General features: G+C 52.7%; 1 protein-coding gene across 3 annotated transcripts in view; it reads right to left on the bottom strand.

Annotated features, from left to right (window-relative positions):
* Positions 1–27,611, bottom strand: part of Pak4 (p21 (RAC1) activated kinase 4) — a 38,572-nt gene that overhangs the window by 8,209 nt on the left and 2,752 nt on the right. The window contains exons 1-3 of one of the 3 annotated variants that reach the window (XM_026778073.1): positions 8,405–8,737; positions 4,173–4,246; positions 1,963–2,227 (exon numbers count right to left, since the gene is read on the bottom strand). In XM_026778073.1, the coding sequence (XP_026633874.1) occupies positions 1,963–2,166 (204 nt within the window). In that variant the 5' untranslated portion in view covers positions 2,167–2,227; positions 4,173–4,246; positions 8,405–8,737. Of the gene's footprint in view, positions 1–1,962; positions 2,228–4,172; positions 4,247–8,404; positions 8,738–27,611 lie in introns of those variants that run through there. The other 2 variants (XM_005371276.2, XM_026778074.1) reach the window with 2 other exon arrangements.

The following is a 27,611-nucleotide window of genomic DNA, read 5'->3' as shown; positions in this document are numbered from 1 at the left end:
ACACACAGACAGACACACACCACACAGACACAGACACACACCACACAGACACAGACACACACCACACAGACACAGACACACACCACATAGACACAGACACACAGACACACAGACACACAGACAGACACACAGACACACACCACATAGACACAGACACACAGACAGACACACAGACACAGACAGAGACACACACCACACAGACACAGACACACACCACATAGACACACAGACACAGACACAGACACAGACACAGACACACACACACACACACACACAGGTTGGGGAGCTGTCCCACCACTGCCCCCAGGTGGCAGGGAGAGACAGGACCTGGACGGCCTCTAATAGATGGAGGGTATGCTGAGCTCCCAGGAACAACCTGTGGTTCCAGCCTGTCTGGGGCCCTGGCTGCCTGCCTGCCTGCCTGGAAGCCTGGCCTTGTGCAGGGAAGAAAAGTGGATACTAGGCCTCAGACCCCAGACAAATAGCTGAGGTGCCTATTTAACACCCTGAAGCTGACCTGGCTACCAGGTTCTCCCAGCATCCCTCAGTGCCTACCTGTTACAGGGTCCTTCTGGCTGGCATTTGCTGCCCCCTACCCTAAACTTCTCCAGCCCAGGGGCTGGGCAGCCCTTCCCCAGGTGCCCTTCCCTAGATAATCCAGCCATTTTGGCTGAGCCGGCCCTTTTACCTTTTTTACCTTTCACCCTCCTGGCCTCTTGGTCTCCTGGCTCTCCCCTCCCGCTCTCCTCACATGGCCCAGCCATGTCCACTCTGGCTATGCTCTCCCTCAAATCTACAACGAACATTCTCCCTCACCACACCTGGCAGCAGTCATGCCCTCCTTTTTATTTCTTTTTTCATTCAGTGGACACCTGCCAGGCTTTGGAATTAGACTTGGGGTCAGTGGCCAAGAACCTTTGACGTGTAGGCAGTACCAGCTAAGGTGCCCGCATGTCAATCAGGGCCAGTGTTGTCCCCTTGCAGGCTGGAAGTGGGGGTGGAGGGGTGGAGGGTGCAAGGAGCAGGGGTGAAATTTTGGGGACATCTAGCATGGATATAACCTGTGAGCCATGGAGGGCCTGGGGTGGGCCCGGAAATGCAGGGCTACTCCAGAGGCAGTTGCTGGCTCCCAGCTGGCCCAGGCATACATGAGAAGTCCACATAGAGTCAGATCACAAGAGGGGCTTTCTAAGCAATGGAGAGAAGGTAAGGCTCTCACGTGACCCTGCGAGGGCCACAGAAACAACAAGAAAGGTGCCCGCCTGGGCCCAAGCACCGTGGCCGTGGCCACTCTGTTGATTCTGCCTCTTTCCTGCCAGGCCTGGGTTGGTGGCTGGGAGAGGAGGAGTCAGCTGCAGTGCCAGGCACCCAGCCTGCTGACCACAGGCACACCCAACTCCACCCACTGGGGACAAGCTTGGCGGTGCTCCCTGGGGCCCCGCCACCCATGGACTGAATCCAGCTCCAAAGTTGGCTTCAGCAGGCCCAGCAGGGGCATTCTTATCACTAGGCCTGCGTGGCTACAGCCTGTGCCAGGCAAAGAGACCATAATTTCTCACTGCACACGAAGGTAGAGTAAGGGTAGGGAGAGATCTTGGATCCAGACCTCAGGTCCCGTTCCAGCTCTGCCATTTTGCTCAGGATGACAGGGAAAACCCCACAAGACTGAATGACTTGGTGCCTCACTGGGGCCACAGCTTCTCTCCTGCTCACACTTGCCTCAGCTGCTCCCTTTCAGCCCTCGGGATGCAGCTGTCTGGGAGGGGGCTGTCTCCTCCGTCAGGAAGCACTGGGGAGACCACGGTTGAGTGTGTGGTGCTGGGGCCAGCATGGACTTCCTGGATGGGGCTGGTGGGTGGAAGGCTGGCACTAAGTTACAGAGGTGGTTCTGCAAGGAGGCCAAGACTGAAGGGCTGGGTCGCTATGGCAGCATGGCTGTGTGGTAGGAATGGTGATGGCTACCTTGGGGGCACCAGGCTGGATGGAGGTGATGCAGGCGGGGTCAATGAGGGGCTTGGGTCGGCGTGCTGACTCCTCAATCAGACTCTGCCACTGGCGGGGCAGCCCTGTGAACTTCTGCTCATGCTGGTCAAAGCCCGTGTGTACACGATGTTCAAAGTTGGATGGGGCCGAGATCTCCACCCGCTTCTTCTTCTTTCCAAACATGGTTCCAGGACCCTAGCACAGCAAATGTGCGAACGTGGGTGGCTTGGGCTCTCACAGGCACCTGCAGGAGGGAACCCAAGGGAGGTGGGACCAGAGGCAGGTGGTCTGTCACTCTGCCTCTTTCAGCAGCTCTCTCCCACAAACCAGCAGGGGGCAGTAGTCTCTTTCTGGGCCCTCTACTTTTGTGGGTTCCTCACGAGCAACCAGAGCAGTGGTTCTCAACCTTCCTAGCGCTGAGACCCTTTATTTTTTATTTTTCTTTTTATTTTTGGTTTTTCGAGACAGGGTTTCTCTGTGGCTTTGGAGCCTGTCCTGGAACTAGCTCTTGTAGACCAGGCTGGTCTCGAACTCACAGAGATCCGCCTGCCTCTGCCTCCCAAGTGCTGGGATTAAAGGCGTGCGCCACCACTGCCCAGCCTCGCTGAGACCCTTTAATATAGTTCCTCAGCTGGGCTGTGGTGGCGCACGCCTTTAACCTCGGTACTAGGGAGGAAGAGGCAGGTGGATCTCTGTGAATTCGAGGCCAGCCTGATCTACAGAGTGAGCTCCAGGGTAGCCAAAGAGACGCAGAGAAACCCTGTCTTGAAAAACAAAAATAACTAATAAATAAATTACAGTTCCTCATGTTGTAGTGATCCCAACCATAAAATTATTTTTGTTGCTACTTCATAACTGTAATTTTGCTACTGTTATGAACTGTAATGTGTGTTTTCGGATGGTCCTAGGTAACCCCCGTGAAAGGGTCAATCAAGCCCAGAGGTGTCGCGACCCACAGGTTGAGTAGGGGTCAGGCTCAGCTGTCCCCTACTCACAGCTACAGCTAGCATCCTTCTCGTGGCCAGAGACCACATCTCCCATAAGCTCTCATACTTCAGGGCTGGGACACCCTTCCCTATTATCCCCCGAGCTCCCTCCCTTTCCTCCTTCAGTTATTACCAAGCCCCCAACCACACAGCCTAGCGGCCATCACATCACCTTCAGATGTCCTCCACACACAGGGAATGCTAACAGTGCCTAAACTAGCCCATCACACAGTTCTCCTGGTCTAGCCCTGGGCCTGGCACACTGTGAGTATGCCAGTGTGTACAGCGAGCAGTCCCCCCCTCCAGTCTGGTCACCACAACCAGTGGCTACAGATACATGGGATGCCCCTCCACAATGTGACATTACCCTATATTTAGGGCCTGGGTCTTCAATTGGGCACTTAGATAGTACCAGCCACAAATAAAAGCCTTGAGCCAGGCATAGTGGCACACATCTTTGATCCTAGTACTTGGAGGGAAAGGCAGGTGGATCTCTGTGAGTTCAAGGCCAGGTCTACATGTGAGTTCTAGGCTAGGACTACATAGAGAGATCCTGTCTCAAAAAAAGGGATGGGAAGCTGGAGAGAAGGCTCAGCAGGTAAGAGCACTGACTGCTGCTCTTCTCGAGGACCTGGTTTCAATACCCAGCACCCACACAGTGGCTCACAACTGTCTGTAACTCCAGTTCCAGCGGAATCTGATGCCTTCTTCTGATCTGGACACCAGGAACACATGTGATGCACAGATTATATGCAGGCAAAACACCCACATAACATTTAAAAACTAATAATTTTTTAAAAGTAAATTAAAAACAAATAACACCAACAACAATGAGTTCCAAGGATGGGCACGGCCAGGGCCACAGGCTGACATCCATCCAAAGACTCAGGTACGCAGGAGGCAGGAGGTGGCAAGCCCGAAGCTCTCCTGGGGTGGAGAGTGAATTCAGGTGACTCTGGACAATTGGTGAGATGGACTCAGAATAAAATATGAAAGGTCTGGGCTGCAGCTCAGCAGTGGAGCTCTGCGCAGTAAGCAGGAGGCCCTAGGCTCCTGCCCAGATGAAGGAGAGGATGATGGCGGCACCCCACAGAGGAAGCCAGGCAGGCGAGGCACAAGAAGCCGCCCCTTCCTCTGCCTCTCACTCTCACCCCTCATGCCAGGAAGACTGGCCCACAGAAGGAGCCCTGCAGTCACACAGACCTGGTCTGAAGCTGGCTGGACTAGAAACACCCTTGCGTGGGTGACATCTCCTCCTGGGGCTTTGAGTTAATCATCTACAAGAAAGGAAAGAAGACGTCATTGATTCATTCCCTAACCCCCCATGCCCTGGCTGGCGAGTGTGGGACATGATGACAACCTATGGCCCACTCAGGTGTCCACGTGGGCAGACAGACCCATCCCTAGATAGTGGCAGTGCACACGGGTAGGGACTGGCTGACAAAGTGCTACCAGCCTTGGAGGGATGGGCAACGGGAGGCTTCCTATAGGAGTCGCCCATGAGTGGAGGCCCAAACCTGGCTTCCCAGTACCTAACAGGGTGGAGGACAGGGCCAGCACCAAGCCTCAGCCCCAGCCCTAGTGAGTCTGCTGGGGAAGTGTTCAGGGAGCCCCACCTCCTGGCACAGTTCTCTTTCTTGGGGAGCCACCAGCTCAGCCCACAAGGACATTAATGGGCAGGAAGCCAGGGAAACCGGTTTGGCAGCACAGCCAAGGCAGGTTGGGGGGGGGGCACTCAGCAGCCAGCCTGTCTCAACTGATCCCAAGAGGCAGGCAGGTGGCCAGCCCTAGGTCTGAACAGGGCTTTCCCAGCTGGTCCAGAGGTTCTGGCTGAGGGTTGAGACAGCTGGAGCTGAATGGGCACCTCTGGCTTCCAATCTTCTCTGTCCGCACAGCACCATGCACCCCTCCTCCCAGCCTTTCCTGCCTGGCTCATTCCCATCACCTTGACCTCTGCACCAGGCTACCCAGACCCCTTTCCCTGGCCTCCGTCTCTACAACCCCAACAGAGGCACGCCTCATGCTGCCTGGCATGGTGTGGAGGCAGGAGTTATGACCTGGTGTCTAGCTTGCTCCCCATCTTGAACTCTTGGCTCTATTCTCTGCTCCCCCTCCCACACCCAGGCAGCCCAAGGCAGCTCCCAGACTGTGATCTCTCACCAAACCCAGGGAGGCTCTCAGGATGGAAAAGTGGGGGAGATGAGGCAGTGCCTTCCCGTGCTCCCACACACAGACCCCACCCATAGCCTACAAGCCCCCTTGCACACTGCAGCCACTTGTGACTCTGCAGAAGGCGGAAGGGCACACCTCCGGATATTTGCCTGGGCCACCCCTTCCTTTGGGCAGCATATGGAGGGAAGGACAAACAGAGGAACTGGCCATGTTTATAATGACCTGGTGTAGGCCACACCCAGGCTCTCCTAGGCAGCTCCTGACCTTGTGGGTTAGGAACTTCAGAGTTCTGCAGCCCAGGCCTCAAAACCTGTTGAGCTAGCACAGCATGACCTAATTTTTCTATCTGAGAAGACCCAGCCCACAGCTTATGCTAGGAAGCTCAATGTGTGACCCCAGGGAAAGAACTCCGCACTCAGCCTCAGTTTCTTTCCTCTTGTTAAGATGCTGATGACAGTAGCTGCTTCCGGCAGCTTTTACAAGGAGTCACGAAGAACACAAAACAAGCAAGGCACTAGGGCATGGCCCAGAGCCTCTAGGACTGAAGCTAGGAGTGCTCAGTGCCAATCACCATGACGATGACAGCAGGCAGCAGGAATGTGCACCTACTATGTGCTACCTCTCTTTGAACCACTTTTCCCAGCATCCCTCAACCTTTGCTCCTGATCCACAAGAGGCCATGAGCACATGCCTTAAATAAGGAAAATGAGGCAGAGGTCCTCATTTAGCCAGGGGCAAAGTCAGGGTAGACATTAGAGCAGGACGCCTCCCAGGCCTGTGGCCCCTCCTTCTGGCACAGGCAGACCCTGTCTGTGGTGCCCAGCCCCATGCCATCTGCACAGTCCTATGACAGAAGGGTCATCATCCCAGTTGTCTGGAAGGAAACTGAGACTCCAGGAAGAAATCCCCTGTCCAGGTACTCAGCCAGTGAGAGGCTGCCAGGATTTGAACCAACCTGGGAAGCATCACAGCCTGGGCTTGACCACCGTGCTGCCTCTACCTCCCTGGCTCCAGACTTTGCCTTTCTGCTCCTGCGCTGGCACTGCAGGGGTTAGAATGCACCTCCTACCAAGGCTGTCCTGGTCCCATGTGGAATGGGCCTCCTGGCCACCCCTCCCAGGACCTTTGGTGAGACAGCTGACCACAGAAAAGATGCCTGAACCCATCCCTGTCACAAGTGTACTTCATTCTGCTCTAGTGCTGACATGACCATCACTACCGTGAGGACCTGTGGCCCTGGGAAGTCACCACACAAGCCGCCTGGGTGCCAGAAACCTCAGGTAGGGGCTATTCTGAGTCAGTGTTGGAGTACCTTATTGGACCCCAAATGTGAAGGGGTGACTAGGTACCCATGGAGAAGACAGACAGATGGAGCAGTACGACAGGCAGCTCCACCCAGCCAAGACACACAGTAAAAACTGTAATACATATTTGGTTTTTTGTTTTGTTTGAGACAGGGCTCCTGGCTGTCCTGGAACTTGCTCTGTAGACCAGGCTGGCCTTGAGCTCACAGATCCACCTGCCTCTGTCTCCCGTGCTGGGATTAAAGATGTGCAGCAAAACTGTACTATATTTGGAAATGCTTATTTCAGCTTTGTTCTTTTTTTTTTTTTAATCTCTTAACTTCTTCAAGCTGTGGGATATTCATGTTTTCCAGTTATCCCCTGCACCCCTTGCTCTACTCCAACCTTTCCTGGGAAGCAAATGCTCCTCCTATACTCCCATACTCCCAGAAGGAATGAACCACCAGCTCCAAAAGAGCCCTCCCTGCCTCAGTGCACCCTCTGCTTTACAGTCCCGACCTGTTAGGACAGTTAGACACAAGCACGGTATGTAGACTAGGGATGGCCGTGGTCCTCCCACAGGCTGCTGCTGCGGCATGAGATAATGGCTAAATGAGAACACAACAAGGACACCGGTCACAGTCCCCCTCCTAGCATATACGTGGTAGTGTCACTTTCCCCAGAGCTGCCACAGTCTGAGGACTGGTTTGTCTCATCCACTTGACTGGGAACCTTACGAAGCCAGGAGTAGGGCCATTACAGCCAGCTGTGTGCACCACGGGGCAGTGAGGGTGAACTGCAGAGTAAGGCTGAACGAGAAGCTGCCCGGCCAGCCACTGCTCTAATCTGGCCAGGCACAGCTGTCCTGTGCTCGTCCCCATAGTGCCCAAGATGGGAAAGCTGCCACAGAAAACCTAAGAGCATACGTGAGCTCTGAGGGCTGGAGACATCCGATCAGGCTTCCTCTATTCTTCCCCTGAAGCCCTGCATGAAGAGAGGCAGAAAGAAGGCTCCTAGTCTGTCCCTCTTCGGACATGCCACCTCACACACCAGGCCACCACAAAGACCCTCCGCTACCATGTAGCCAGTGATAGCTATTAATACAACACACACTTGCTACATCACAGGCCCTGTAACAGTAAACCAAACAAGCCCACAGACAGACAGACATGCTGGCCATCCAGATACATGGAGTCACCCTAAAAACCCCTGATTAGCTGGAGCCCATAGTCATCCACCCTCCACCTCATAGCATCCTGAGCACAAGTGGCAGCTGTCGTGGCACACGAGCAGTGGAGCCAGCGGCTGGGTCGGTGCTCACTCTGGAGCGTGCTAAGGTGAGTTCAGAACTGAGTTCCTGCTCCCCAAACACGGGTACCAGCACAGCCTGGAGGAGGAAGCTTAGGAGGCACCAAAGAGGATGCAGGGAAGTAGCTTACAGGCCCAGGCTCAGAGAAAGTGCTCAGCAAGTGGAAGGGCCTGGGACCCTTGTGCAGCCCACTGTGGGCCGCTCTGAAAAATGAAAAGCTTCTTCACCCCAAAGAGGCAGGGGATCCCTAAAGATACCACAAGAGCTATGATACACAAGAGCCCCAGCGTCTCTGTAGGCACATGGTTGCCTACACACAATATATACACAATCCCTGGGTCTAGCAACTGCTAAACCTGCTGAAGGATGTACTGAGGACCACAACCCAGGCTACAAGGTTAGACCCTGAGACCCACACAAGTGCAGGGCCATACACAGCAAGCAATGAGCTCCTAATGTCTGACACCAGTCCACTCAAGGGTCACCAGGAAGATGTTTGCAGAGGTTCAGGGGCCTGTGCTCAGACACCAAGTTCCCAGGAGCCTGCCATCCCACACATGCGAACAACAGTCACCCCACCCCTGGACTCAAGAAAGGTGTGGCCATCCCACACACACTGGCTCCAGTGGCCAGCCCCGCCCTCTCCTAAGGGCCGTAGGAAGCCTGCTTACCTCTACCATTCTCTCCTGCTTCCTGGGCCACTGCTCCAAGGGCAACTGGTGGCCAGACCTCCCAGTGCAAACAAGAGAGAGACGGGCTTGAAGGTACCCTGAGACTGGCCAGCTGGCTCTGCACCCAAAGGTCTCTAACAGTGGTGGGGACACAGCCTAGCTCTGGTAACAGCTCAACTGGAGCTCTGGCTCCCACCCACAGAGGGCGGGAAGCAGGGAGGCGGGAGGTGGGGCTGGAGCCAGTAGGCCTGGGAGGGTGGCCCATAGCTGAGGGACAGAGGGAAAGGTTGGCAAGGACCCCAGCCACAGCCTGGTCTCGCAGGACTTGCCTCCACTACAACAGGCACACTCATCCTACCAACTTCCCCTCCACACACAGGTTGGATAACAAGGCCCAGGAAAGCGGGCGGGGCTTACCCAGGCTGCAAACGGAGTGGCTACTGGACCTTGCTCTGGAGACAATGGGGGAGGAGCTGGGTGCAGGATAGGCCTCTGGAGACCTAGGGCTGAGCTGAGGGCTGCATGTGGGCCCTCTGAGGTGGGGAGTAGCTAGAGAGCCTGGTGGGCCCCATCCTGGTGGAGGAGGTTCATCTGTTCATGTGTTGCTTTCATTGATTAATGAATAAAGAAACTGCTTTGGGCCTGATAGGGCAGAACTTAGGTAGGCGGAGAAGACAGAACTAAATGTTGGGAAGAAGAGTAGAGTCAGGGAGAAGCCATGGATCCTCCAGCCTGAGACGGACGCAATTTAGAATCTTGCCAGTAAGCCATTGGCACATGGCGATCCACAGATTAATAGAAATGGGTTAAATTAAGATGTAAGAATTAGACAATAAGAAACTAGAGCTAATGGGCCAAGCAGTGTTTTAATTAATACAATTTCTGTGTGATTATTTTGAGTGTAAGCTAGCTGGGCAAACAGAACAAATAAGTGGCTCTCTCTTTGCAACAGTTTGGCGCCAAAGTGATGGACTAAATCCACTTAAAAACCTGAAAGAGCTCTCTCCGTGCAACACCATCCCCTTCCCTTCCCTGGTGGGATTGTAGCAAGTGGTACAAGCAGGGGAGCTGAACGTGGAGAGATGGGTGATGGGAGGGAGAATGGTGGTGCGGAGACTGGGACCAATACAACCCCTGAACCCTGCTGGGGAGAGCAGCTCACCTGAAGGAGCTGTGCTCATGCCCAAGTCCTCTGGCTTCAGCACTGCCCAGCACAGGCCAGCTGCTTTAGCAGGCCTCCTTTACAGCAGAGCAACCGGAAAGTCCACAGAGGTTATGTGACTGGCCTAAGGCAGCACAGGAACACAGGGAAGCTGAGTGCCAGGATTCAGAGGCAGGTCATTCCCCCTGATGCTTGTACCCTTAACCAGCTGCTCTGAATGAGGTAGTGTTGCTTGGTGCCTCCATTCTGAACAACAGCCACTCTGGGAGGGGCCTCCTCCCTTACCTCTGCTCCTGACCCCCTTCTGAGAAGGCCCCCTGGCTGCTGGCCCTGAGCAGAGGTCTCCTGTGCAATCGTTTTCAGTGTAAGGATCTGTCATTCTGGGCACAACCAGAGCCGGCCTCCTGTACTTGGCTCAGCAAGCATTTCCTATCAGCCTCGGCTGGACCACACATGCCTCTGGGCTGGCCACAGCGTCTGACCTCTGTCTACTACTGTCTACAGCCCCCAAATTTACCAAGCTCCGTGCATATTTGGTGGCAGGCAATCTGGCCCAAAATGCCCTGTCCCAAGGTGGGGGGGGCACCTAGAAGGCAGGCTCTGGAGCAATGAACACAGGGCACGGTCTGTGGAGCCCCTATGAAGGGCCATGAGGACCACCAGCAAGCGGCAAGAGCTGCCTGTGCCTTCCAATCCCACTCCTTCCCCACTGCAGAACAAGGCCTGGAAGAGCCTAAAGCCCCAGGTCTCTGGTCACCGCCTCCCCATGGGGGCAGGGCATCTAGGAAGCAACCACCCAGAGAAGATTAGGTAGGGCCTCCCCCCACCAACCAGACCGGCAGGTTTGGGCTCTGGTGGGGGAGGTGGTGCGGCCTGGCCAGCTCTGGCCAGCTCCAGGAGACAGGTCTAAGAGGAGCGCCGCGAGCATGACTCACTAATCATGGTTTGTCACACAGGAGCTTGTCTGTCTCTTTCCTTTCCTTTCTTTTTTTTTTTTTTAAAAAAAAGATTTATTTATTTATTATGTATACAGTGCAGGCCCAATGAGGGCACCAGGCCTCATTACAGATGGCTGTGAGCTACCATGTGGTTGCTGGGAATTGAACTCAGGACCTTTGGAAGAGCAAGCAAAGCTCTTAACTACTGAGCCATCTCTCCAGCCCCCTGTCCCTTTCCTTTTCATCTCTCCCGTCTTGAGGACACAGTCACATGGTACCAATGCCAAAAGGTACCAAAGGGTAAACAGAGGCAGGATACACTCTCCCCAGGCACCTTGGTTTTTTCCTTTGGAGAGACACATGTGTTCCATGAGTACACTTGAGCCCTTAAAAGAACCCCACAAAATGCAGCACGCTATATACACAGAACCTTTACCTACTCCAAAACAAGCCCTGCCACACAGCTGGCACTTGGGAGGGAGGACTTTGGCAGCACCAGTTAGGTGGAAACACACCAGGGACCTGGCAAGTGTTCTCCTGAGTACAACACAAGCAACGTGGAAAGGTTTAGAGCAGTCCATGGGCCCGTGGAAAGGTTTAGAGCAGTCCATGGGCCCGTGGAAAGGTTTAGAGCAGTCACCAGACATAGGAAACAAGACAAACACCCTTCGGTGTGATCTCCTGGGTCCCTGGAAGGACAGCATGGGGAGCTAACAGTCTGACTACATGGGGGTGGATCTCAATAAAAAAGCGTAGGACACTATTTTGATAAAGCACAAAACCCGTGGAAAGGAGGTGGCTGTCAGACTTTGTCAAAGGTGGCAAACCCAAAGAGGAAGGGGTAAGGATGATGGTCCCAAGAGTCAGGAAAATCACAAGTTCAAGGCTGCCTGGACTACAGTGAACTCAAGATCATCAGGGGCACTAGATGAGACCCTATCTCAGTATCAAAAAACAAAAACAAAAAAATAGCCAGATGTGGTGGTTCACTCAGTAGGCTGAGCAGTGGGATTGTCATATGAGGTCACCCTAAGATATAGTAAATACCAAGCTAGCCAGGGATACACAGCAAGCAAGACCTTATTTCACCCCTACCAAAGTGTAAAAGGAGGGCAGTCTGACAGTAGAGCCCTGCTTAGACTCTACCAGGGAGGGGCTGGGGCGTGCAGGGCTCAGTGGTAGCACGCTTGTCCAGCATGCACAAGGCCCTGTGTTATATTCCCAGCATAGGAGAAGGACCAAGAGCTTCTGAGAGTGCAGAATGATGGCACCACCTGTCTCTTCCCTGGGAGGGGGCAAGAGACAGTAACTGTTCTGCTGTAATATTAGTGTGTGAGGTATTTCAGCATACAGCCCAACATCCAGTCATGGTTTCAAAGGAAAAGACTACGTATGCGTGTTTAGATGTGTATCTTATGAATCTCAAAGTGCCTCGTTTTGCAGAATGCCGGCCCTCACTCTGGCTGTGGTGGCTTGGGCAGCCCCACGGGGCCAGCCTGGCAGCTTGTGTTTTACTCTCATCAGCAGTGCAGGGATGCTAAGAGGATACAGCAGGCACCTTGCAAGTGTTTCCAGCATCTGTGTGCGATGCCAGTGGCCCTGCACCAGGACTGCTCCCAGCACCCTCAGCAAGTCCAGGGCCACCACCGGTCACGTGCAGCATCAGAGCTGTCCACCTCTGCTCTGCAGGACAGGAGAGGTCTGCCCAGCTCACCACTCAGCTCAGCCTGGGTTGTGTCTGCATTTTCTTCTTCTGTCTACCGAGCATTCTTTCATGCTCACAGAAGCTGGTAGAATGTCCTCTTCTGCTAAGTGTCTATTCAATATCTTTGCCTGGTTTTCTGCTGGGTCAGGGAGACCTTTGTAACGCTAATCTGACCATGTCTCTTTCTGCTGAAAACCAACTAGGGCCTCACAGCTACAGCCATCTCCCCACTAGGAGCCCCCAGGCCATGCCCACGACCCCCCTCATTTCCTCCCACCCTTACCCAGTCGCCTGCTACAGCCACATGCAACCTCCTTCCCTGTACTTGGTCCCTCTGCAAGAGGTCATCAGTGTCCACCAGACACCCTGTGGGGCTTCTGACCAGAAGTCCCACCACGAGATCTGGAATTCAGCTGACAGGCTGGGCGGAGGGCAGCAAGGACAGGGTATGAGGGGAAGATGAAGTGGTGGAGGCAGGTCATGGGGAGCTGCGGCAGGCTGCCAGGGTTAGGCATGAGTTTGAGGCTGTAATTCTGCTTGGAGACGGTGGGATCTAGAAGATCAGAGTGGGTGTGGAGAAAAGTAGCCAGGATGGAGCACAAGCCAGGTAGCTGAGGAAGGCAGCCAGAAGAATGAGGGCTATGGAGGGAGATGGCTCAGTTGGTGACTGCCTGCTATGAGAGCACAAAGACCCGGGTTGGCTCCGGGCACCCACGTGAAAAGCTGGGCATGGCGCATGTGTCTGTAGCCCCAGTTCTGGGGAGGTGGGGACAGGCTGATACCTGGAGCTCAGTGGCTAGTCATTCCATGCAAATGGTGAGATCCAGCCTCAACAATGTGGAGGTAACTGAGGAAATCAACCTCTGACCTCCACACGTATGCACATACATGAGCATGCACACACACAGTGACACTGTGATAAGGGGGGACACTGGGAACAAAGTTAAGGGAGGTGGCAAGGATGAACTTCTACTATCTTGGAGAAGTTCCAAACTGTCTGAACCAGACCCAAGGGGGAAACGGCTCAGCACCTGATATTGAAGTCTGCTGCACAACAGAGAGCAGACAGTGAGCCGTGACCTGCGGATCAGTGCTGGAGCACGGAGAACCCAGAAACACTCCCACCAACATGACTTCACTAGTTTTATTCTTTAGGGATTATTTTTTATTTATGTATGAGTGTTTGCCTGCTTGTATGTCTGTGCACACGTGTGTGTGCAGTGCCCAGAGAAGTCAGAAAAGGGCGTTGGATCTCCTGGAACTACAGTTATAGACATTTGTATGTGGGTCCTCTGCAACAGCAGCCAATGCTCTTAACCTCTGAGTCACCTCTCCAGCCTCAATGCACTGGGCTTTAAAGATTACGTGATCATCTGCCTGGTGTGGTGCAGCATGCTTTAAACCCAGCACCAAGAGGCAAAGGCAAGGGGCTTGAGTTCTAGGTTAGCCAGAGGCACATGTGAGTGAGTCTGCCTCAGAAAACTAACAAGATAAAAGTGCCGTTTTTCCCACTGTGGTGAAAGACACACATTACGTATCATTTTAACACTGGGAAGTGTGCATGCAGCCCAGCATCTTTAAATACACTGAGAGCTGCACAAGCATCGGCACTCTCTCGACCCCAGCTTTTTCAGCCCTTCCCCCACAACTCTCCCAGCATCTGCCTCTCTGTGCTAATTATCCCAGGCCTGGGGACAGGAGAAATCACGCAATCGCTCTTCCTTATGGCTTTCCTCACTAGGGTAATGTTTTCAAGGTCCAGCCTCACAGTAGTGCTGATAGAGGCTTCATCCCTTTCTATGGCTGAATGATAATTTTCTTCCCATTCACGGAGGGATGCGAGGTTGTTTCTACTTTCTGGATGCTGTGAAGAACACTGCAAGGAACTGGCTGTGCAAATATCTCTCCAGTCCCTGCTTTCAGTTTTTGTTTTTTGTTTTGCTTTTGTTTGTTTGTTTTGTTTTGTGACAGGGTACACAACCCTGTCTGCCCTGGAACTCACTATGCTGACCAGGCTGGCCTCAAACTCACAGAGATCCACCTGCGTCTTCCTCCTGAGTGCTGAGATTAAAGGCGTGTGCAGCCATGCGTGGCCCCTGCCTTCACTTGTTGAATGTGCACCGGGAGTGGACAGGATCAGTCATATGGAGTGTGTTTTGTGTTTAGCTCTACAAGAGGACAGCAAGCTCCTTCTCAGGGCAGCTGCTGAGGATGAATGAACTTCCGATTCTTCTGCCTGCCCAATGCCTGCTTTATCCCTCTCACCACCCAGCCCAGGCTAGCTTTGCAAAGACCGCCTGCCTCTGTCTTCTGAGACTTGGGACTGCAGGCTCAAGCCAGCATGCCTAGCTATTCTTCTTGTTTAATAGAGGCTATCCTGGTAAGTATGCAGTGGTAACAGACCGTGGTAACTGGAAAGGTCAGTAAAAGAAGATCAGTAGCATTCACAGAAGGTGCTAAAACACCTTCCCATACACACTTAGGAACCTTGACAGAAACTACACTGCACACAATATATAAGCAATCATGCCCTTAAATGTAAAACTCTAAGATTTCCAGAAAACAAAACAGGTGGAGGTAGGAGGATTTTAAATTCAAGGCCTTGGGGCTGGAGAGATGGCTCAGTGGTTAAGAGCATTGCCTGCTCTTCCAAAGGTCCTGAGTTCAAATTCCCGGCAACCACATGGTGGCTCACAACCATCTGTAATGAGGTCTGGTGCCCTCTTCTGGCCTGCAGGCAGACACACAGACAGAATATTGTATACATAATAAATAAATAAAATATAAAAAAAGAAAAAAGAAAAATAAATAAATAAATTCAAGGCCTTCCTGGACAAAAGAACAAGTTTATAGCCAGCTTGGACAACTTAGGCCTGGTAAACAGTAAGGGGCCCAGGGTGCAGAAGTGGGTGACAGAATGTCTGCAGAGCAAGTGCAGGGACCTAGGTCCATCTCCAGCACCGCACACATGAAGAAACTGGAAGGAAGCCCCCAGGACCTAGCTCAGGGCTCTCACATGCCACATCAAAGGCACAAACCATAAAAGGAGAAATGAATGTAGGGACCTCACCAAAATTTAAGAATTTTTCGGTGGCGCACGCCTTTAATCCCAGCACTCGGGAGGCAGAGGCAGGCGGATCTCTGTGAGTCTGAGTTCGAGACCAGCCTGGTCTACAAGAGCTAGTGCCAGGACAGGCTCCAAAGCTACAGAGAAACCCTGTCTCGAAAAACTAAAAAAAAAAAAAAAAAAAAAAAAAAAAAAAAAAAAAAAAAAAAAAAAAAAAAAAAAGAGCACTGGCCTTTCTACCAGAAGACCCCAAGTTCAGTCCCCAGCACCTATATGGGGGCTCCCAACCGTCTGGAACTCCAGTCCAATGCCCTCTATTGGGCTTCCCAGGTATCAGTCAGGCCCACGTGTATATACATACATGCATACATATTATAGGCAAACACCCATACATATAAATAAACAAAATATTTACAAACAAAACTTTATTTTGTTTAAAGAAGACTTTTCCTCTAATAAAGTTCATGAGAAGGGGATAAAAAGACAAGCTACAGGCTGGAAGTGTGGGCCTGTGGTAGAGGGCTTGCCTAGCAAACACAAGAGGCCCTAGGTTCAATTCTCAGTACTGAAGGGGAAAGAAGGCAAGCAACAGACTGAGAGACATTTACAAGTCACACATCTGACAAGGCCTAGTGCTAAGAACTGAGTGGTAGAAAAGGAAACAGTTCAGTAAGAAAGTCAGCAGAAGCCACAGGACACGCCATCACGGGACACGCCACTACGGGACACGCCACCACGGGACACGCCACCACGGGACACGCCACCACGGCACATCCGCAGATGGCAAATAGGCCTCCAAATGCTCAACAGCATTAGCCATTAGGGAGCTGCAAATTAAGGCGACTGTGAGACCGTGCTACACACTTACTACAAGTGTTAGTAAAAGACGGGACAACAGCAAATGCTGGCGAGGTGCAGAGAAGGCGTGTTCTGCTTGCGCTGCCCTGCTGATGGCAGCAGAAAATGGTGCAGCCACTCTGAAAAACAGCCTGGCATCCTCCTTAAAACCTGTAACAGCCATACCACCAAGCAATTACACGTTGGGGTATTTGTCCCAGAAAATGAAAATTTATGCTCCACACAAAATAACACTATGGGAACATTTACAGAGGCTCTCCTTGTAATAGCCAAAAAACTAGATACAAGCAGATGTCCTCCAGGGGCGGATGGTGAAACACGCTGGGGTATCCTGACTGCCACCCGGCACACACGACCATCTGGGAGCATCTCCTGAGAACTAGGCTGCATGAATGAAGACAATTCCAGAAGGTTCTCTGTAGAATGATTCTGCTTATACAAGCCTAAAATGAAAGAATTCTAAAACTGGGGAGTGGATACCCGTCCAGAATAGGGGTGAAGGGGTGTGGCTGTAGCAGGCCTTGGGTGGGGAGGAGCGACTGTGATGGAATGCTTAGTCTTAACCAGACAGAAGTCACATCATGGTTGGGGATGCTACCCCCGAGGGAAGATGGGGGAAGGATGTGGCAGATCTAGAATGCCTTACAACTGCACTGGGAACCTACAGGTCCCTAAAAATGTAAGTTTACTTCAGAATATTTATCATTTATTTAAAATGACAGACCTGCTACTTCAGAATATTTATCATTTATTTAAAATGACAGACCTGCTTCCATCTCATCCCTCCTTTTGTTTTAGACAAAGCCTCACTAGGCAGTCCAGGCTGGCAGGTGTATGTCACATGCTCAGATCTCTTAGCGTTGAATGTGCTGTTCTTTCCCGGGTTTCTTCTTCCACACACTAGTTCATGTTCCTACTTCTGGCCTTGGTCTACAGGTCTCCCCCTCCAGGAAGCCACCTCTGGTTTCAAGGAAAGGCTTCTGACACCCTGCTGGCCTCCCTAGACTAAGCGTTCTCTGAGTGCTGGTCCTTGACTTAGCAAGTGACCTGGCACACAGGGAAGGAATGAAGGACGACAAGGACCATACTGTTGATGGCTGCCAACTTCTAGGTTTAGACTCACCACAGAAACACCTCTCGGTGTGTCTATGAGGGTACAAACAGAAAGTCAGCTGAACAGGGAAGACCCCCTAAATGTAGACAGCGAGGGGCTGGAAAGTCGGCTCAGTGGTTAAGAGAGCTTGCTTGCTCTTCCAGAGGACCTGGGTTCAGTTCGCATCATCTATATTAGGTGGCTCACAATACCTATGACTTCAGCTCCAGAGAATCTGACAACTTCTTTTGGTCTCTGTGGTGGGTGTGTCTCTCTCACTCACTCACTCACTCACTCACTCACTCACTCACTCACTCACTCTTTTTTTTTTTAGCAGAAAGAGAGCAGCACACCAGCATTCGTCCCTTTCTGCTTCCTGCTGGCAGACAGAAAGTCTGCTGCCTTCCCTGTCGTGATAAACTGTACCCTCAAATCTGAGCCCAGAGAGACTGCCTTTCCTTCAGGTGCTTCTGTTGGGTGTTTGAGCACAACCACACCACTGCCACTGGGGACACTAGGAGGTGCAGTTCTTCTGACAGCATCACTGTGATGGACTAACCCTCACATGGTTTCCACAGTGGTTCCCTGAGGTGTGGTAGGGTTTGCACATGCCTCCAGACTACTAACTCGGTGCAGAACTGGGAGTAAACCCTAGCTGATCTGGACTCTTGCTAGGAATCACTACAGTGGCCCCCCATTGGCTTTGTAAACCAGCTTAACAGGGTGGGTCAGGGTCAGAAAAGAGAGACATCCTGCTCAGTTATGTCACACCCCCCAGGAGATATCAGAGTCCTTTTATAGAGCATAGGACTAAAGCTAACCCCCATTTGGTGACCAGGGATCTCCCAAGTTCTCTCCTGCTGAGCAGGGAGGGAAGTGGGGGGGGTATCAGGAGGTGGGGGACCCTGTTGGAGAACACGCCTGCTGATGCTTCCTTCCTTCACTGGCTGGTGAGCCCTCAAAAGCAAAATACCAGACAAAGCAAGCTGTGGCCAAGAGCTGTCAATCGCATGCTATCCATACGCAGTTTACACCTAGAGAAGGATCTGGGTGCTGCAGGGAATGCAGGGGTGTCACTTTGTTTTAGTTGGGCAGGGGACCCAGAGCAGCAGATGATTCTTTGTTCTCCTTTGGGCAGTAAAAGGGAAGGAAGGGGCTGAAAAGCATGAGTGAGAGCCACTGAGAGTTCACTTCCGGCTGCCAGCCCTTACCCTCTGTTCTGGGTGGCACATGGGACGTTTGCTTGGTACCTAGGTGCTGGGGTGAACCCAGAGACTTTCACGCTTTGTACAGAGTTAGACTTTGCACTGTAGAATAAGTTGAGCTTTGTGAGCTTCTGAGTGTGTGTGCTGGCCAGTCCTTCTGCCTCTGTCCCATTTTGCTGCCCACCCCCTGCCCCTGCCATAAACACAGCAGACCCCTCACATCTTCTTGCAGCAGGTGACAAAAGCCAAGAGACACCCTGGAACCCTCAGACCCAGGCGGTGAACCCAGGCCTCTCCATACACTGAGGCACCCACTCTCAAGTTCTACTCCTGTGACACTGGGAACAACCTGGTCTGAGATTTCCTTGTCTAGGCAGAGGCACACTATAGCTAGTTCCAGGACAGAAGTTACTGTTTCAGAGTTTATCAACTAGACTATTCTGAGGGCAGCAGCAGTCCCTGGTGGCTCATCTGTGCTCCATGCCGGAGATATGGGACAGCAGTGAGGCCAGTGACAAGGTATTATGGTGGGCACCATGCAATGGCACAGGCATGGCGGAGGGGGCTGCCAAGGCTCCATTTCAGAGGAGGACCAGGAAGCACCAACCCCAAGTCACACAACGTGCCTGTGGCAGGCCTGGGCCACTCACTGCACCTCCAGCAGTCTTTCGTCCTGTCACTCCAGGATGCTTGTCTGTTTAGGACAATCTCCCTGCCACCCAGCCTCCAGGACTCCTTATTGAAGGTGCTGGAAGCACAGGCATCGTCTTTTTTTCTTTATAAATTTTTACCCTCAAAGTTAACTTGATAGTCATGCAAACATTAAGTCATTAAATCATTAAACGCAGATGTTTGCCCACAGCAACAGCTTCAAAACTGTGCACTTGTGTGCACGCACACACAGACACATAGACAGACACAGAGCTTCCTCCTCCCCACACACAAGTCAAGTGCAGGGATAGAAGGCTGCTCAAGAGGCCTTGGACCTAGTCTGGCTCAAACTGGACAGAACGTGAAATGACCTTCGGGTAACTGCAAAGTGTGAGGCTATGACGAAATTCCTGTAACAGACAAACCTGGGAGTTTCTGATATGACTTTGTTGGAGAAGGATCACTTGGGATGGGGCTACAGATGGCAGCTGCTGTGGTGGTAACAGGCACCTGGGGTGGGTAGGAAGCAGTTCTAACGTCTGTGTGGACGGAACACAAAGATGTCCCTGTTGATGAAGGGGATGCCTGAGTTACGGTGACTCTGTGGGAGCACCGCCCTCCCCAACTACACTGGCAACAGCAGTGATCAGGACTCTAACAACACAGCACCTGTGCTTCCAGGCTGCACACCGCTGACTCACTCAACCCCCAGCCACCCTGGATCACCCCCCAGCTCCAGATGTGAGGATTGGGAATTGAGACCTTACCCCAAAGAGGAAGCCCTTCTAGAGGAGCCTGGGGAGGCACAGGTGGTGCAGCCACAGCTCGTGGGAAGTAAAATAACATAAGCTCTTCCATGTGATATTCACATCTTTAACACAAGCTCTTGCTGGCACTAAAGCTGGGTCAGCAGACAGTCCAAGTCCTAGCAGCCAGAACTGCAACTGGCGGTGGTGACCAGACATGGATCCACAGAGCGGATGGAGGCTTCAGGTGACACAAGAACCCCAGGACACTGCAACTCTCTGTCCTAGGAGTGAGGACAGGGTGGGAGGCAGGCCCAGTGATGGGAAGAATGTTCTGGGCCTATGGAAGCCATATCCCCCACCCCAGCCTCCCAGAGACCTCTGCCAGGTATGGGAAAAGAAGACATGGGCAAGATAAGGGTAGGTCACAGAAATATGCATGTGCATGTATGTGAGTGTGTGTGTGTGTGCAGAGTACTGCCCAGTCCCCTGCATGGCCCAGGGAGAGGTGGCTGCCACACCACCAGGTACAGAAACCTCCTGCAGCCCTTTACTGCCATCTGTGAATGCGGGTAACAGTCCTGCTTCCCAGAGTGCAGTGCGCTGTGACCTAATCACCTGGTCGGATGCTTACAAAGGACAGGAATGCCCCAACGTCCTGAAAGGTAAGATAAGTGCCATTCTCCCTGCTCCAGGCCACCAGAGTGTGTGTCCAAGAGCATAGACCTGGTGAGTCTTTCTGCTGATGAAATAGAACTAGCCAAGGCCTGAGACCTCACGGGAGGCAGAGTGAGGTTGACAGTGGGGGTAAGGGGAAGGCAGGACCAGTACCTAGAGGCCTTTCTCCAAGCTACCCTCCCCCAACCCAGGGCCATCAGAGCTCTGGGGCCTGCCTGTTGAGGAATGCAAGGAATGAAATCCCTCCTGGTGCAGCTCTCTCTGGGTCCCTCCCCCTCCAGACACTTTCAGCCCTGGGGTCCAGCCAGCATCCTTTCCTGAGAAAGCCTAGGCCATCATCCAGTGACCCTGCTGCCCCACCTCCCACTACCAGCCCTCTTCTCAGCTCCAGAAGCCCTTGTGCCCTCAGGACCCCCATCTACAGGGCCCAGCCCCAGCAGCCCCTCTGGGCCCTTATCCGTGTGTACACTGGGCAGCTGGAACCAGCCGGGAGCTGCAGGGTTGATGCCCAGCTGGGCAGCCAGCACCTGCAAAGCCTTCCTAGGCACCCTGACTTGAAGGCAGGAACCCCAGAATAAGTAAAGTGAGAACACGAAGCAGATACTAGCTGGAGAAGGGGACACTGGGATGGCAGCCCTGCTGACGCAAGGAGATACGGGGTATCCCCAAATGCTACTAAGCCTACCAGGGGCCTCCCGATTCCCTTCCACCACACTCTGGGGAGACCCCAGCAGAGTCTTCCACATTCCTCAGTCTGTTCCCTGATAATTAAACAGTAAGCTGATTAGTCAAGGAAAACCTTTAATTAGCCCCTGAAACCGTTCAGGAAAATTACAGCCTCTCTGGGCACCCTCCCCATCCTCTGCAGGGACCACGATGGTGCCACAGAAACAAGCAGGGAATGGGGAAGGTCTTCGCCCTGCAAAGTGAAACCTGGGGAGCCAGGTGTCTTATGAGAGTGAAGGGGAGAGACCTCTGCTCCATCATAAAGTGGCTGGAATAAGCCCACAGGAGGCAGACAAGACCCCTGGGGGAAAGCATGACATTGTTCTGAGGACTGAGAGAAGACATAGACACTGTAATGATGTTCTGTCCCTTTAAGAGACAAGCCACGCCCACTCCCTCCCCTGACTGCTGAGACAGGCAGATCATCCTTCCTACTTATAGCCTGAGTCCCTTCCTTTTTCGGTCTCCCTCTCGAAGAGGCAGCTTCTGTCTTCCCTTCTCCTTCCCCCTCTCTCTGCTTTTCTCCCCTTCTCACTTTCCCCTCCATAGTCTACTAAATAAATATCCAACCTCACTCTGCATGGCGTACCTATCTGTGTCTCTGTCTCTCACCCGCAATGTGGCTCCCTGCCTGGAACCAGCTGCCTTCAGAGACCTGCTGTGTGTTTTGTGGCATGCCCATCTGTCTGTCTCTCCTCATGGTCTTATGTACCTGGGACTGACTGCTCTCAGGACCCCGTTTGCTGCCTGCCAGCACTTGGGGATCCACAGCACTTTTAATTAATCTATTACACATACCACATTCATGGATTGGGAGGCTGGGGGGTGGGCAGGCGAGATGGTTCAATGGGTACCAACCTAAGTCCAATCCCCAGAACCCACATAAAGATGGAAGAAAGTTAGTGTCACAATGATGTCCTCTGACCCCCACAAGCACACCGCAGCACACCTGTGCACACTAACTCAGAAATGAGAATTAAAACGGCAAACAGTCTGATGGCAGAGTGAGCAGGTGACTTGACTAGGCCTTTGGGTTTTAAAGACCATTGAGAAGCTGCCCTGCCTGATGACTGCCAGGGAGATGCCAATCAAATGGGAGGAGACACCAGGAGCGTTTTGGCACCAGGCTGTGGCTGCACCAAAGATCCCCACAGGTGCCAGGTTCATATTCTCATCTGGAAAGTGGGTCAGATGGGTGTGGTATCCCCAGGATTCCCCGGGAAGGCCTGGGTTACAGTACAGGAGCCCTGCACAGGGCACAGGGCACAGGGCCGTGGCATGCACCATCGACTAGTTTCCCTTATTAAAGACTTAAAGAGGACGGGTATCCTTATATGAACTTCCTCGGCTCAGAAACAGATGGGGTGTGTCAATGGGAGGAAGGGAGTATTGATGGACAGTCAAGCAGATCTATCTCACAGAGCTGAGGGGAAGAAGTGGGGTACAAAGACGAGCCACTGGGAGATTCCATGTCAGCCTAATAGCAGCTAAGATGGTGCTGATTCACGAGCGGTAAATCGGTCAGGAAGAACAAACACACCATGGCTAGCAAGGATGGGGTAGAGCCCATGGAGGGCATGATCCCAGGGGAAATGAGTGGGCTCCAGGATGCTGTGTCTTCTGTCTATCTCCCCTGAGATAGGGCCAAGCATGTAGAGCCATCTCACGATGCCTGGTTCAGATAACTGTATTCTATGCACTGTTCTAATTTTGACAATTAGTAACAAGCCTTTAAAAGGCAACAGAAGGGCTGGAGAAATGGCTCAGCGGTTAAGAGCACTGGCTGCTCTTCCAGAGGTACTGAGTTCAATTCCCAGCTACCACATGGTGGCTCACAACCATCTGACATCTGGCGCCCTCTGGTGTGTGGGCATACATTGAGGCAGAATGATGTATACATAATAAATAAATAAATCTTAAAAAAAATAAATAAATAAAAGGCAACAGAACTGGGGCTTTTAGAACTAGCTCAATGGAAAACAGTCGTGTTTGGTAAGCATGAGAACCCAAGTCCTGGTTGCATATACCTATAGCCCCATGGGTGGAGACAGGAGGCTCTGGGAGCCTTCCGGCAGAAAAGTTAAGTTTTTATCCTGTGAGAGACCCTTTCTCAATGCAGGGGACAGAGCTCAACAGAGGCAGACAACTGAGGTCCCACGCTGGTTTCTGCACAGAACATGAACATAAAAAGCAGCAGAGTTGGGCTAGAGGGCATGGCTATGGGATGGAGTTCTTACCTAGAATCCATCAGTGTGCTGGAATGTGGCTCAGAGGTGAATTCTCACCTCCCATGTACACAGACCCTAGCTTTAATCCCTAGCAACACAAATTCACATGCACACATATACACATGCAGTACGATCATAAATGCTGAATGTGGACACAGCATTTCAGTTGAATAACCTCTAAGTGGGCCCCTGTGGAGATCTGTGGGCAGCAGGGTGGGAGGGGTCCCTCAAGAGAGGAACAAAGCTGCCTTAATGCCTTAAGGTGGAGTCGCCAGCTCGGGGTGAGTGTGGAGAAGTCTTCAGTGTCCTATTTCTTCCCCTGGCCAATCTGACTGCTAATAGTGGGGATAGACAAGAGGGCAAGCCTTGGTCCTGGCCACTTTATCCTGTGGGAGTGGTGAAACCGAACCGGGAATCTGGAAAACTGCACAATGGGGCTTTATCAGAGTTCCCAGGGCAGGGAGGGGTGGGGCATCCTCTCCTAAGAGGCCCCCACCTGTCTATGTCCCTTTGGAGCTCCCCAGCAGCCAGGAATGAAAACACTACCTTGGAAGTGGCCAAAGTGCTAGTCAGTTAGCAGCAGCTCTCCAGAGTCCAAACCCCAGCCCTGTTTAGTGTGGCCAGCTGCCCTGCCTAGTCAGCCTTCCAGGCTCTTATTTTCCTGCCCTGCAAATGGACATATGCGACACTTCCATTGACGGTAGGAGCCAGCAAGTTCAAGGACCGTAAGTTCAGGCCATACTCAGAATGGGGCCTGGTGGCTCACACCAGTAAACCCAGCAGTAGGGATGACAGGACAAGAAAACCACTAGTTCAAGGTCAGCCTGAGCTTCACAGTGAGTTCCAGGTCAACATTGGCTACAGTGTGAGACCTTTTCTTTGTTTGTTTGGACAAACAAACACAGGAAACATGAAGACAGATTAAACAAGCAGAGAAACGATGAGTATTCAGCCAATAGCTTTTGCTACTGCGTTCTGACTGTGGAACATGCACTGCTGTCCCCAAAACAACCCTTTGAGGAAGCAGCATCACCATTATGTCTTTGAAGATAAAGTCTATGAAACCCATGCTGGTCCTGAACTCAGTCCCCCTGCTTCCCTCCTGAATGCTGGGATCACAGGTACATGCCACCACACCCAGCCAGGAGGCATCACCATTATCCCCATTTCACAGATGCTGGTGGGCTCCAAGGCAGACAGAAGCCATGGCTTGTCTTGGGTCACACATCAGTGAGTAAGGGACAAAGCTGCCTTGAGAGCAGGGGGCTAGGAGGCAAGTCCCAGATCTATTACCAGCTTGCTAGAGGACTGTGCCCCAAGCCTCTTTTAGGAAAAGGGAAGCGGTCAGGTACAGCAGCACCCAGAAAAGGACACTGAGGGGCCTCTCAACAACACACTCACTTAAAGGACTTAGAACAGTGAGGCCCTCGGACACAACCCAGGGATCCACAAAGTGCCAGACAAGATCCAGCTAGAAGCAGCAAGAGTGTCTTGAGATGCTGGCAGAGCTCCAGGTGCACAGCTCTGACCTCACACTCTGTTCTAGGAGCCCATATTAGCACAGCCATGTTCAGTTTCCAGCCCTGTCAGCAGCACAGAAGGGGCAGGAGCATGCGAGTCATGGGACACTCAAGGATGTGCTCTGCTGTGATCAAGAGCTTTGGAGGCAAAGTGCAAAATGCAAGCCAGGTGTGACGGCACTCACTTGGGGCTGAGGCAGGAGGATTGAACGACACAAACATGGTGGTCTGCCCCATCTAAGTGAGAGCAAAGGCCATGCTTGCAGGAGCAGGAGAAAGACTGACCCGGGAACGATGCGCTGCGCATCCTAGCCACCGCATCTCTGCATGTGGGTTCCAACGATGGCGTAGCGACTAGGTAACAATGAGCCTTCGTAAAAGGAAAATGCAGGAAGAGAAATGAGATCAGTGACAGATGGCTTCAGGGTTCTCGTGGCACATGTGCTGGGGGTGGTGGAGGAGGATATGGGGTGGGAGGGGGCTGAGCACTGCAGCTGTCTTCAGGTAAGGCTGGGGACAGAGCACCAGGAGAGACATCTGGAAAAGCCATCGAGTTAGAACTTAATGGAGGACTCAGCAGGCTCGGAGCCAAGGAGCACTTTGCAAAGGAGTCGGAACTGAAATCACCCCATTTCACCAGGAAGAGGCTATCTCTTCCCCAGAGGATCCCAGCGAGAGGGACTGGCCAAGAGATATGCCAGTATTGAATAATAGTTAAGGAAGTCCCCACTGCCCCCTGGATTGCTGGCAAGAGCGGGACACCAGCAGTCCCAGGAGACAGGCTGCAATGAGCTGTGGCTTCTGTCATATCTGTCACTGTGTGCTCCCCTGGGATCTGGGGGAGTTCCCCTTCTGGCCTTCCTTAGCACACCCCCAAATCTTCCTGTGGGCCCAGGCGTCCAGCAGACAATAAACTTCGGCCCCAGATGAGTGAGGGGGGCAGTTCATTTCCCTGGCCGTGACTTGGAAAGGGACAGCTTCCTACTGGCAGCATCTGTGGCCACCAGTCTGAGAGGGAGATGCAAGAAACAGCTGCTGGGGACACCCCTGACCGGCGTCTGGCCAGGAAGTCTACATTATAAGCCACAGGCCAAGAAAGGGTGCACGGTAATACAAAAGGAAGGGCGGAGTCGTGGGGGTGCCAGAGGGGACACGAACTCAACGTGTACCACTCCTCACATCCAACGGGTCCCCAGGGAGCCGGGTGAAGCCCATGGGGATAGAAATGGCCACTATACCATCAAAGCTACTCTCAGATCACTGGAGGATGACCAGTGATTCTGGAGCCCTGAACCAGGGTTCGAATCCTGCCCCTCTATCCTGACACTTGCCTGCTAGGTACCTTAGATGTGCCTCCTATCTCTCTGGGTCTGTTTTCTCAGGTCTAAAGCTGCAGGATCCACTTTCTAGACTGTTGCAAAGATCATGAGAGTTAATAGGGGAAGAATTTACACAGGACTCTCCTCCCACCTCTCCCATAATCCATCCCTCTGATAACATCCTGGGCTATCTCATGCTTCTGGTCCTCTGAGGTTACAGGCACGCACTGTCAAGTCTGATTTTATGTGACACTAGAATGGAACCCAGGGACTCACCATGCTAGGCAAGCACTCTACCAGCTAAGCCAATCCCCAGCCAGCCGAAGCACTGCCTGAACCCCCCACTCAGACCCCTCTGATCTGGCTGTCACTATCAGGGGACAAATCTGCCAGGCTCTTGGGACCAATAACCATACAGGCAGAGTAACTAGGTTCATCCTCCTCCCAAGTCCAGGCCATTTCCCAAATGTCTAGCCTGGGAGGTATGCCTAAGGGGAGAGGGGCCAAAACTGTGGCCAATGTCATACATGCCCTAGAGAGTAACGGCCAAAGCCCCTGAAACCTGCCCTCTATCCTGAACATGAGACTGGAAGGGCATCGGGTACACAAGTCCCACAGGCTGACTGCTCAGGTGGTCTCCACTGCCTGGAGTAATGGAGAGCTATCATTCCAGCCAGAGCCACAACTGTCCCAGCAGAACAAGAGAATCACCGTGCACTGCCGGGAAGCACATAGCACAACCCTCTAGGAAACCAATTTCCCAGCATCGGGGCCAAGTGTGATCTCCACCACGAGGTGTTAGGACAGGCACACTGCGGCCATAGCACACAAGGAAACATTCAAGACTATTCATTACAGCACAGTGACAGCTCCGGCAAGGAACTGACCACATGACCACCAAAATGTAAAAGGATGACTTCTAGGTGACCTATCATGAGACAAGCCGCCCACCCAAGGCTTTTACAGTGCAGAACGCAGTATGGGTGTTCAGATGGCACCGTATCTGTGCACTGTGGCACAGTGGACTCGAGACACACAGGGGCTTCCAAAGGACTGCGGCCACCTCAGCCCGACCTAGGGAAGTCAGATGTGGCTCTGTGGGCTGATCAGGTGGTGCTGACTGGTCTAGGGAAAGAACTATCAACTATTAGCCTACCGTCTTCTCAGCAGTGAGGGTGGCTTTGCTGATCAAGTTCCCCAGAGAAGCTAGGCTGGGAGAGGAGACGTGCTGCGTAGATGGCTGTCCTGTGGCCTGACGGGGATGGCTGGGCGACCCCTAGGCTGTCCTGTGGCCTGACGGGGATGGCTGGG

This window comes from Microtus ochrogaster, unplaced genomic scaffold, assembly GCF_000317375.1.
Source record: "Microtus ochrogaster isolate Prairie Vole_2 unplaced genomic scaffold, MicOch1.0 UNK103, whole genome shotgun sequence".
Classification (NCBI taxonomy): Eukaryota; Metazoa; Chordata; class Mammalia; order Rodentia; family Cricetidae; genus Microtus; species Microtus ochrogaster.
The sequence above is the reverse complement of the archived record's forward strand: the minus strand, read 5'-3'. Positions and strand labels throughout refer to the sequence as shown.